Source organism: Gavialis gangeticus, unplaced genomic scaffold (assembly GCF_001723915.1).
Source record: "Gavialis gangeticus isolate Ggan-Ray unplaced genomic scaffold, GavGan_comp1, whole genome shotgun sequence".
NCBI lineage: Eukaryota > Metazoa > Chordata > Crocodylia > Gavialidae > Gavialis > Gavialis gangeticus.
In genome coordinates, this window is record NW_017729025.1 from 143,445,744 (window position 1) to 143,458,632 (window position 12,889).

At 41.9% G+C, this 12,889-nt stretch overlaps 1 protein-coding gene across 2 annotated transcripts in view; it reads right to left on the minus strand.

Moving 5' to 3' along the window:
* The window catches only part of SERGEF (secretion regulating guanine nucleotide exchange factor), a 355,234-nt gene that overhangs the window by 322,835 nt on the left and 19,510 nt on the right, over positions 1 to 12,889 (minus strand). For both annotated transcript variants that reach the window (XM_019519675.1, XM_019519674.1), the window contains exons 5-8: positions 11,681 to 11,741; positions 8,453 to 8,566; positions 7,529 to 7,591; positions 4,294 to 4,452 (exon numbers count right to left, since the gene is read on the minus strand). In XM_019519675.1, coding sequence (XP_019375220.1) covers positions 4,294 to 4,452; positions 7,529 to 7,591; positions 8,453 to 8,566; positions 11,681 to 11,741 — 397 coding nt within the window. The remainder of the gene's footprint in view (positions 1 to 4,293; positions 4,453 to 7,528; positions 7,592 to 8,452; positions 8,567 to 11,680; positions 11,742 to 12,889) is intronic.

The window sequence follows — 12,889 nt, forward strand, 5'->3', positions numbered from 1 at the left end:
TGGCGTGCCTCCTTGCTACCCTGGACTCCTGCAACAGGTAAGTTTTTTTCTATTTTTACTTCACCCTCGAGTCTGCCATTGACTGAGGCTTCCCCTTTTGTCAGCCCTGCATCCCTGGGACACAGTATTCGCTGATGACTGTAACTTTGTGAAACTTTAAGGTTTGTAAAAACACGCTGCCTCTCCCCATGTTCCCAGAGCTCCAGAGTGCTGCTGCCCTTCTCTACTGGTCTCTGACCGTCTGGCTCTTTCCTCAGGTTCAGAATGGTTTCAAGTAGGTATGTTTTATTGATTTATGGATATTTACTTTTATACATTTTAAAATGTGATTTTATAAACTTTTTAACAGTATATTGTCATTACTAAATTGTCTGCCCCCCATGCCCCTAATTCCGTGTAATCCTGAAATTTGAAATAGATAAAAATTAAAAGAAATGCTTAAAAATAAACTTTGATTTAAGCCATTGAAATTATAACAAATAAAAAAATAAAAATGAAATTGTGCCAAGCCTACTCATGAACCACAATGCCTATTAATGAGTATCTACTACTAGCATGCTTCAATTGTTTGTTTCCCAGTGGTGTACTGCTTTCCTTCAACTGGTAGCACCAATGGTCTGTAATGTCTCACAAACTGAAACAGAGGCCATTCTCTCTGCTCAAGAGGGTTGTTTTTGCTACCGTTCCACACTTCTGGAAATTTCAGCACAAGTTGACCTTTAAGCATGAGCCATCCCATTGAAATCACACTACTCATCTGCTTAAGGCTATGCACCTGCCTAAGCACTTTGAAGGATTCCAAGCCCAACACAAGTTCTGGACCTTGTACCAGCATAATAATTTTGACTTCCAGCAGTAATATTGATCATTCCAGATGTGCATCCCCTTCTTAGGTTATGACTTGAGTTAATTAACTGGAGCATAGGAACAGTCATATCAAGACAGACTCTCTAATCCACAGCTGATTCTTCAAAGGCTTAAAACAGAGGTTTAGGAGTAATACAAAAACAACCCCAAGGAATTTTCTGGTCTTTCCCTACCTGGCAATCTTATTGTGTAGCATAGAGATATAAGGATTCATGCCCTTTGTATACATTTCAGCCTGGCTAATATAACAGCTGCTATCTTTATTCAGTAAAAGTATTAAATCCTTTTCTTAATTTTTCGTAGCCATTTGCCAGTATAATGTGTTCCAACAGCAAGTTCTATAAGCCATTTACATGTTAACAAAAATATTATTTCCTATTACCCATTTTATTTCTGCTCCACCTCCAGTGAGTTGGGTGACAAGGGTGAGTACTGCAGTCTACCACTTTATTTGCTTGGACTTTTCATAAGTGGTGTAACAAAAGAAAGCAAGAAAGAGCAAGTACATGTAAGCAGAAAGTGAGTATAAAGCTATATCTAGTTAAAGGGGGAGGGGAAAATTCCCCACCTACTACATCTTACAGAATAGATTGTCTTCACAGAGCAGGTGACAGCTGAGGTAAGTGGAATGATCCTGTGACTAAGATAGTGGACCAAGACTCAAAACATTCAGGTTTGCCAAACTAAAGAGCCCTAATTCTTTCAGCCTTTCCTCAAAGGTCTTGCTTCCCAGGACCTAAACATGTTTGTTGCTCTGCACTGAACTCTTTCTAACTTGTCTACATCCTTCTTGAAGTATGGAACCCAAAACTAGACACAGTACTCAAGGTGTGGTCTCACCAGTGCTTAACCAGACTGTATTCGTGCATGCAATTAATCTGTCCTAAGTGAAGGACTTCACATAAGTCCTTGTTGAATTCTACCATATTGATTGCAGACCATTTCTTCAATCTATCCAGGTCATTCTGGATCCCAGTCCTACCCTCCAGACTAGCTGCAGCTCTACCCAGCTTGGTGTTGTCCACAAATTTGTTAACCTTGCACTTGACCCCATTGTCAAATCATTAATGAGGATATTAAACAATAAAGATTTTAAAAGCTATTAAACAATAAATAATAAAAGAATGGCACAGTAGTGCAGTTCTCTGCCTGTAAAATGGAGGTCGTAGCCCTTCATCCCTGCAATAGCTGAGAATATGCATTAATTTTCAGAACTCCACACCCTGTGAAGTAATTAGGAAAGGGTTATGTAAATACCTACACTGACAGAGGGATAGAATTCAAAGCTCCAGCAATAGTAGGTAGTTTAAAGAAGATATATTTGATTTTTTTCAGACCACAAACTCAAGATTTTTTAAATGCACAGATGAGCTACAAACCTAAATCCCATTCCCCAGGTTTTCTTAGTACTTTATATTTTTAATAGTTTTTCATAAAATTTTTAAAATCACTTGTGGGCTCTATACAACAGTGTAATCATACCCTGGTGCATTTGTATAAACAGAAAGAAAAACTTTTAGTGCTGTTTGGCCACCCTATCTTTATCTAAATCAATCTTAGGAGCTTATATAGCCTTCATTACCATAGTATTTGAGTGTCTTCAGATTCCACATCGCAGTGCCTCTCTGAAACAGGGAAGCACTATAATACACACACATACATGCTTTGTATAAAATGTACTTTTATAATATATGTATTATAAATATAAATAAATGTGTGCTTGTACACACTTATAATTTGCTACCTCACTTCAAAGATGGGGAAATGAGAGAGACAGGATGTATCTACACATGCTATTAATGCACAGCAATAAACTCCAAAGCAGGTCAAGTCAGTCAACTGTGCCCACATGCAGTGCCCAGGGCCCACAGCAATTTGCGCCCAGCAGGCACTGTCTACACGTGTTTGATCACGTTTAATGATTCCATTGTAAGACAGTGCTGTCCCCAACAGTACTATTATATGGCAGAGTTAATCAGTCTACTGCGCCCTAATACACATGTAGATGGCAAAGCTTTACTGCGAAGCTAATTAGTCAACTCCACAGTAAAGTGCACATGTAGATGCACCCAGAGAGAGAGAGAGAGAGAGAGATGCATCCAAGGAAGAAACAGAATTCTCACACTAATCCCTAACTAGCTATTTCCTATTTCCTTTTTCACAGACAGCCTCTTTTCTACCTTGAAAAACTACTACAGTAGTCTTCCTTACTTACCTTTGGCTTTTTTCCCCCCTTGGTTTTTCCCCCTCCCTTCCCTGCTGTACCTTTTGTTTTCCTAATTTCTACCTATTTACCTTCTCACTGACATCCTGTCACACTTTTAGCTTCTTTTATTCCTCAGTGTCTGAGAACAGCAGATTTCCTATGCCTGAGAAAGGGTAATTGCACCCAAAAGCTTGCAAAGAACTTTCTTCCAACTACTCAGTTGGTCTTATAAAAGATATCATATCTACTCTGCCCGCCAATCCCCTAACTACACATTCAACTTCCTCCAGATTCCATCTGTCAAGGGAACCACAGTGGGTTTTCCCTCTAAGTGTAATTTCTATATTCTGGATAGATTCTGTCAGAGGCCTCCAACCGAAGATGATCCTACAGTATGAAAACCACTGCCAAAAGCATCTGCCATTGTGAGGAGCATGAACAACACGAGCTCCCGCAGGTAGCCACAGTGCTGTTGGCAGGGGGGAGTGCCGACCAGCAGTTGGCAACCACCCTCAGATGCCGCCAGCGGTGTCAGCAGCGGGCAGGGCGGGTAGCAAGCAGCAACCACCCGCAGGCTCCGCCGGCAGCGTTGGCAGTGCTTTTTGCAAGGGGTACACCACCAATCTCAGGGGGTGCACATGCACTCATGTGCGCCACCAATGGTGAGGAGTTTTCGAACAGCCTTGTTTCTTTCCAAGGAAAAAGCTAAACCATACACTAGAGAGCAAACACCTGTGGATATGCAGGTGAACATCTTACCAAGGGGAGAGAGAGCTTTTTTGTGAATGAGCTGCTCAATGTAATAATTTTCTGTGTGCATGTTCCTACCATGTAGCAAGCAAAAGCTATGCTGCAGCAACTTGCCCCTTTTTCATGAAAGGAAAAATGTAAGTGCTTCTACCTACAGCAATAACTTGATGATATAAATGGGCATCTTGATTGGTGCCTCTGCATAAGGGAGGTGTTTCAGCCACAAGCCTCTAAAATAAGCCAAACCCTGTAACAAATATGCCTACACAGAAGCAAAACAACTTCTGATACAGAGAAATAGAAGAATGCCTCTTCCTATCATTTGCAAAGACTACCAGCCCCTCCGGATCTATGAACTTCTCTGCGTTTCACTATTAACAGTAAGAAAGACAAACTAAACATTTTGCCAGTAACACAGTAGACATTTTACTATTTACTTGTGACATCTGGCTGCCTTCCTATTCTCCTACCTGTTTGTGCCACCAAGTGGGTCCATCCACTCCAGACTGCTCCAATCTTTTCATCTGAGAAAAAATTAGCTTCTATTTTGACTGGCTCAGCAAGAAAAATCTCTTTGCTCACAAGTTGCCCATGTTTGTTGCTTCCCCAGACATACAATTCTCCTTTATCTGAAATAAATATGGAAGTAAAGAAATCAGTAAAAAGCTATATCTGTGACGTCAGCAGTTGGGGAAAAATGTGATGTGCTAAAGTGAAAGCAACATTTTAATTTAATTGGTGAGTGTCATATGTGTATATTGTATTGTTGCTGTCCCCCTCCCACCCCCAACACATATACACTTAAAATATAAAAAAATAAAATAGCCATTAGGACTATAAAAAAAATTCCTTTTACAAGCCAGAACTAATTGCTCTCATTCCCTCTCCACACTACTACACTCTAACTACTACTGCAACGGATGATTGTTCAATAATTACTATTTCTCTCTATTTGTTTAATACTATATTTGAATGCATACACAATGGATTCCACCCTGGGGGATAACTACATTGTTATTATTGATTTACAGTAGCATCCACACTGTTTTGTGTAGTTTCTAAACATTTGAGAACATTATTCAAGAAGCTCACAGTGCGAAGTCCAACAGACAGTCTATACCACGGCACCTTTATGAAGCAGCCATGGGTTGGGGAGAACAGCACCAGCTACACACAGTTAATATGCAATCAACTCAATTCATTGCAAACAGCATGGCAGCAGTGTGGCTTTTAAAGGGATTTAAATAAGATACGATTAATGTACCATAGGGTAACGAGTTTGGAGAAAATGAGTCAGAACAGAGTACAAAGTAGTTCAAGGAGGAAATAGAGTAAATCTACTTGAAATTCAGTTCTTCAACCCTGGAAAGATTAAGACTATACACATGATTAAAGTAAGAAATATTTATCTATATGAGAACATATTTTTTATATAATTAAGTATAATAGTAAAAGGCAAAGTATTAATACATCATTTTGAGCATAATTTATACACATGTAAATCTAGAGTTATTCCACTGAAGTAACTTTGTTTTCTGGTGTTCAGATGCAACTGTCAGGAGAGGCTAGAAAAGAACTTAGTGTAAGTAAAAGCTATATGGTCCAAAAATGTTGAAGAAGGAGAAGAAAACACTGTACACCAAGCTAGGCATGTTTTAGGTATTTTCCAAGACTTGTTACGGGAAAGAATCCAGAAAACTGACTTTTCTTTTATTCAAATTGCTTCCCAGGTAAAATGAAATATACTTTTTTTGGGGGGGGGGGGGGGGCACACATGAGGATGGCAGAAATAACCCGTTTTAAATAAAGAAATAAAAGGTAAACAATAGATTACAATTTGCTGGATACACTACAAAATCTCTATCTACCATTTGCTCTTCAAGTACTTTTTAGTGTCATCTCTGTATTTCGCAAAGATCCTATAGCTGCATAGTGATAGCCTGTGAGTGTGCTCCTACGCCAGACAAAACTAATAAATAGGGAATGACATTCCTCCATCATCCTTTACTTAAATGCTGCCATACAAGTTTGCAACAACTGCTTCTACTGTTGTTAAAATTGTCATAAATGTTCCATGAGTGACCAGTAGATGGCAGGTGAAACCAGAAAGAGAGAAAAAAGATATACATATGTAACAGTGCATTGTACAATTCATAAGATTAACAAATCCGCAACAGTGTGGCTGACTTATCATTTCCCAAACTCTGCATCACAGGAAATCATTAACACTCTATTTTACATTTTCCCACATACCTTAACCCCTGTAAATAAGTGACTACATTGGGATGAGTTTAATGTGTGAATAGACATGTGCAGCTTTACTCAAGAATTGCTCTTCAGAAAAGCTTTCCATGCCTCAAAAACATAAAATTATACCACGAGAGGGAATCCTGTCTTCCCTTTGCCTCATCCAACTCTGGCAGTCCTTCCATGTGACCTATGGGTTGCTTCTGCAGCAGCACAAGAGAAACAACTGCTGATCTTTTGGCACAAAGCAGGATTTACATGCGACAAAAGTCATTCAGGAACACAGGCCCTGTTGTTTTTCAAAGAGACTTGTGCTCCTAAGGCCCCTAGCAGATTGTTCACTTTAAGGTGTGATGGGATCTGCTGTGCAATCCCAACAATTGTGTCTCCTGCCATGCTATACACGCACAGCAGGAGGTAAGATTGTGGGATCAGGGATCAGATCTCAATCATGCCACATTATTGGTGCAGGGGGAGCCTAAGATCATGATCTCAGGCTCCCTCTGCACTGGCAAGCATCAGACCAGTCAGCTGATCCATGCTTTCAGCCTCAAGAGCACATTGGAATCAAGGGCTCTAATGTATACCTGAGGCTGGGACCCCCAATCAGCTGCCACTCCCAGCCTCTTGGGGGAGCAAATTCAAGGGCTTCCATGCACCCCAGAAACTGAGAGCAGTAGTCATCTGATCTGCACGCTCAGCCCCAGGAGCTAATCAGAGCCTCTGACTCCAATGAACCCCTGAGGCTGGGAGCACCAGTCAGCTGATTGTCACTCCCAGCCGCCCGAGTACATCAGTCAAGGGTTCCTATGTGTTTTCAAGGCTAGGAGCATTGATCAGCCAGGGCCTGGCCACATGTAGAACCAGCCACAAAGTTATTGCACATATTTTCTGGAATAACTTTGTGGCTTATTCCTTCTTTTATTGTGCCACTAATTACATTAATGTGTGGCCAGGTTACTACTTAAGACATAATTAACTGGTTAATCATGTCTTAAGTGTAATGTCTGCCAAGGACCAATGTGACTAAATTTATAAAAATCCTACTAGATCCTCTAGCAAACAGTTACAAAAGACCAGATTCTGCCACTCTTACTCACAGTCAATAACAGCAACTTACTCCATGAATATTCCTATGAAATCAAGAGAACTATCTGTGGAATAAAGTACTACTATTCAAAGTATGTAAGGGTGTGCCGCCTAGCATAAGCAAAGGAGGCAAGCTAAGGTATGCAAGGGAAGGAATAAGGACATTAATCCACTCAACTTCACTGTTAGGTAATTTAAACTTTCTAACACATAAACACCACTGAAGCAGTACTGTGAAAGCTGGTAGGATCACAGCACAAACTGGGGAGACCGAAGTCAAATCAACCTCTAACAAAAATTAAATATTCACAATATAATGAAATGCATTGTCCAAGCCTATGGATATGGATGTAGAGGACTAGAGCCTACCTGTAAGTGACACCGAATGGTAAGAACTGGCAGTGATTCTTTTCACCTTTACCTTTTCCAGGCCTAGGAAAGATTAGTACCATGTAATTAGCTAGGCCAAGTTGCATACATGCATACAATACATAAAGCAGTCAAAAAACAGACCACATAAGCTGTATTATGGTCAAGAATTATGCCAGGAGCATGGCAAATTATATATTTTACCTCAGTCCTCTCAAGCCTTTACAGAAGTCAACATTCTTTGTTCAAGGAGTTATGGCCCAGTGTTCCCATTCCATATCTCAGATATTCCGTGAACCACCATGCCAGTTCCTGAGGCTACATTTAAAATGTGGTATTTATGTCCATTTCTATAAATTAAGGCTAAATCCAGCTTCCAGACACTGGCCATGCAATTTCCACACGGCCATACCTGGCCCAGGTGTTAGGGGGAAGTCTTGGGGAGCATAGTGGGCCAATATCTTTTCCCAGAAACCCAGAAGAAACACCAGCAGAACCAGTCCACACAGTCAACTTCAGTCCAACAGCCAGACATGCTCCTTTTATGCAAGAGGGACAGGAGGATCCATTAAGCATCAAAGACACACTTCTCCCACCTCCACTCATCCATGTTCCACAGCTTCCAGGCTGCCACAGAACACTGCTCCTTTACCTCCAGATGCCTATTTTGTATTGCAAAAGTTGTGCTGGATCCCTGTGTCTGTGAAACAGAGCATCCAGATATTCCCTTTACTCAATAACAATGAATACAGTGCTTTCTATGATCTGAAATGTTCCATGATTATGCGGAATGGGCGTAACTTAACAGAAGGCCTTATTAGAAAAAAGGGGAGCAAGTGGGGAGTATGGGTATTCTTTGTACGCAAGTCCACAACCCTGTGTATTACCATACCCATGCAAATAACAGTATGGGGTCTTAGTTACCTGATACTCTACACGGTTCCTTTGCTGTCAGAAAGGGTGGGATAGTTCTGCCTCGGTCCATCCGTTTTGCCCGAGATGCCATGCCAGTTCCCCACTGGAAAACTAACCCACTTTCTTCTCAATGTGAAGATACAAAGGGAAATCAAAACAGAGCAAATTATTGATGGTTCTGCTTGTTTTTTTCACTTATTTTCTCATTTCAATGGTGTGTTTGCTACACTGGTTCTTATTTTAGAAATCACCACTAAATATTATTTAAAGGCTTAAACAATATCTCACATGTACAATCCACTTTCTCTCTGTTGAATGAGTATCATAAAAAGCCCCTAATTGATAGGCAGTTGTTATTCTCAAGTTACTAAGCCAGTGAACAATAAGCAGCTCGCTCCAGATCTCCAAGGGCTCCACTGCTAAGTTACATAGGAACCACAGTCATAGAAGTCACATAGGGTAGAAATGGACATTGCCACAATGAAATGGATCAGCTGTGGCAGAACACACGTGGTCACTTGGCCTGCATCGAGCCCCCAGCCTGATGCAAGACCACAAGTGATGGGTTCCCTTTGCCCACAGTCTTCCCAGGTCCCTTGCTGCCCCGCATCAGGTTCTGTGCTGATCCATGCCTCCCATGGAGGCACGGGTCAGCCCAGGTCCCAGGATGAGGCTGGGAAATTCCTGGAGTCCTGTGCCTCCATGTGGGGACCAGGAAGTATGGGCCAGTGTGGGTTCTGCTAAGAAGGAACTGGACATCAGGTATTTCTTGGCACCTGTGCCGCCCTGTGCTGGGACCCACAGTGAGCCATACCTCTGCCTGAAGTATGGATCACAGCCAGTCCTGGCAAGGAGGCGCATGGAGGTGCAGGAGCTGGGAAATTCCCAGAGCACCATACCTCCATGCTGGGACCTGCACCGAGTCCCACACTAACCCAAATCCCTGTGCTAGTTCCACTCTCCTCATCCCTCAGGGCTCCCATCCTGCCCCCATGACCTTAAGGGCTCAACCCCATGACCCCAGTTCATGCAGTTCACACCCCAGACCTCCCATCCCACACAGCTCACTCTCATCCCCCAGCTTACCCTTCTTCCCCCAAGTCCATCAGGGTTCATCTTCCCACCCTCCTGGCCCTCAGGGTTCAACCACAGTCCCCCTCCTCACCCCCAGCATCCTCTGGCTGCCTGCTTACCTATGCTGCTGGAGCTGTCCTGAGGGAGCAGGCAGGGAAAGAGAATCCATCCACCATCACCCTACGGGCTGAGGCCAGTGAGGAGAGCAACAGCGGGCAGACAGATTCCCCTTCCCTGCCTGCTCCCCCAGGACAGTGCCAGCAGCTCAGGTAAGCAGGGATCTATCAGAAAGTTGCAGGGGAAGGGGAGGGGGTAACTAAGCAGAGATCTGGTGTGAGCAGGGGCCAATCCAGACTGGTAGGGGCTGACACAGGCCCAACCTGGGCCAGCGTTGCCCATTCCTGGGACCTATACTGCCCAAGCCAGACAGGCACAAAGCAAACTTGGCAGCTGCTAGCCAAACCCGTGCTCCCCAGCCCTCTCAGGGCAGCACAGAGCAGTGCACATTAGAGAGGGTTTTAACCCTTAACATGTGACTGCTCCCAGCACACAGCCTAATGTTCCTTAGAGTTAGCACAGGCAAACTGTAACGTGTAACTACAACTCAAGAGAGTCACAAGTTAACTCCACAATTCGGCCTCCAGTATCTGGGGAAAAGGCCTGTCTGCCCTTTTCATGCCAATTCAGGTATTGCAAGGTACTTGATTCCTAGTATTTGTTTCAACCACTGGACCACACACTTCTTCCCATCTCCTCACACAACACTCACTTGTCTAGAACCCATAAGCAAGCAACAAAAAGAAAACAGAATGGACAGCAATGATGAATGATTATGGGGAGCAGGCATAACATAACAGAAAGCTTTATTTTAAAAAAATGGGGAAGTGGGGAGGCGTGAATGACAGTGCTGTTTGTTGATCGCCATAAACATTGCCAGCTGCCAATTACCAGCCCCTCCTAACTATAAGGCCAACCTCAGTCACTCCATGGGCAAAGCTGCCAAAAAAGCCTTGGAGGTTTCAAAATAATTTACAGAAATCCTTAAAAATCATAGAAACTATGACTCACCCAGGCACAACTCAGTGGGTAACAAGAGTCCCATAAAGCCATATTTTCAGAAGGGATCTATGTGATTAAATAGTGTTGAATATTTGATTCATAGGGCTGGCTGAAATTTTATATTCCAAAGCATTTTGATTTCATTTTATGTTTTCAAAGCAATTTCATTGTAGCCTTTTCAAAATGTCCAGTTACCACCATTCATTTTGAAACAACTTTTCCAAATAACTCATTTCCTGTTTGTAAAAACTGAATGAAGTTGAATTAGGAACATAAACTTTTTTTTTGACTGCCTGGAAATGACATTTTTTTGCCAAAATTTTGTTTCCATAGGAAAGGGCTTTTTTCTTCTTTTTTTTCAGCTTTCACTCTGTTTCAGAATGGAAAAAAAATGAATTCATAGAATTTCTCATCAAACAGAAAATCTAGCTGCTGCCCAGCAGAAGCCCTGAGCTCTTGGAAAGACTTCTTCACTAGATTTTACTAGAAGGGATATAAATCATCTCATCTTTATCATATTCCTTATAATGGGCAGGATTCTTATCATCATGTTCTTGCCTGATATTCTCTTTTATGAAGTACAGGACCCTACAGGTGCCATTATCCTCCGATATTGGCAGATAAAAATAAATCCCCTCTCTCTCACACCCTTAAAAAAGTTATTAAACCAGTGGTCTCAACCAGGGTGACACAAGACCCTTTCATGGGTGTTGTGCCCCCAGCACTCCTGCTGCTGCAACCAGGTGAAACCACCCTGCCCAGTTCTGTTTCCAGGAGGGGTGTGCAGAGCCAGACTAGGAAGTAGCTGAGGTAGCGACCAGCAGGTGCCCCTGATGCAGCTGCTTCCCAGTATAACTCCATATACCCCTCCTGCAAAGAGAGGTGCACAAGGCAGCTCCACCTGGAAGCAGTGGCACAGAAACCGGGAAATAAAATAAGCAAGTGGGACCAGTGGTTCTCAACCAGGGTGCTGCCAAATTCAGAAAAGTTAGGGAGGGGTACCTTGAAGCTAAAAAAGTTGAAAACCACTACATTACACCTTCTATACATTAAAAGTACTGTTAGTTTACCATGGAAATGATAAAATTATGACAGCATATTCACCTGTGGCAGCAAGAGCATGTCTGATTCCTGCAGCAACATTCACAATCTTCTCCCTAAGGGACTATTCAAAATAAAAGAATAAACATATTGGTGTCTTTCCTGCTGTTTCAATTTTGTAACTCAGCAGGAAATGCATTTTATCAAACACAAGAAATCTGAATTCCATTAAAATAAGTAACATATTGACAAAGTATGTCATAAAACAACACAGATAAATTAATTTTAGCACATTCATAAGAACCTCTAAAAAAAAATCAAAAAAATGGAAAATTTGGATTGGGTGTGTGCATGCATGCATGCACGCAAACACACACACACACTGGTCCAGTAATAGATATCACCTGCGTACACAAGCACATCAACTCTATCACTTTTTTAATGTGAGTGTTTTGATTTTGCTAGTTGTTTGTTGCCAGGGTCCTGTCTGTCCAAAAGCTTAGGTTTGATTTTTTAGGAGGCTCTTGTGAATGTTAATATGTGATACAATTAATTTTTCTGTGTTGTGTTCTGTGACACATACCTAGCCAATATGATACCTATCCCCCCCCCCACAACACACACACACAGAGTTGGTCCAGTAAAAGATATCAGCCTCAACAATACTTGTCTCTCACATTAACAAAAAAATGTTAGCAATTAAGAAGCAGTATGTTCAATCTAATGTCCTCCATTTAGGATACGGGAAATTCAATACCAAAAAGCAAATAATAGTAGTATTCCTTTACACTAACCAGTTGTTTCTATATCCCAGGATGATGGACAGTTTAGCAAATATAGGCAATACTATCTACTCTGCCTATACGCAAGATTGCTTAATGCTTACCATTACAATATCCCATTTTCAGTGTGACTGTATAATTAGAGATAACAATCCATACACACGAAGGAAATAAAATACTGTGTTTACTTTAACCTAAGATGACCTGGAATCTAAGACTATCCCACCAATTATTAGATTGCAGAAATACAAAATTATAAATTTGTTTTAATTTTTCATGTCTAGAACTTAGTTATTGAAAAGTCATCTTAAATTCATCCCTTCCAACACAGCCAGAGGGAAAATAGTAGCAGGGAAAGTAGCAGCTGGGGAGCAAGCAACCTGCCCCATACCCCTTAACCTGACCTTGTAACTTGACCCCCGTGTTTGCCCCCCTGCCACCCATCTCCCCCAGTGTCTTCCTGTCCCTCCTACTACTTTTCCCTAGTTAT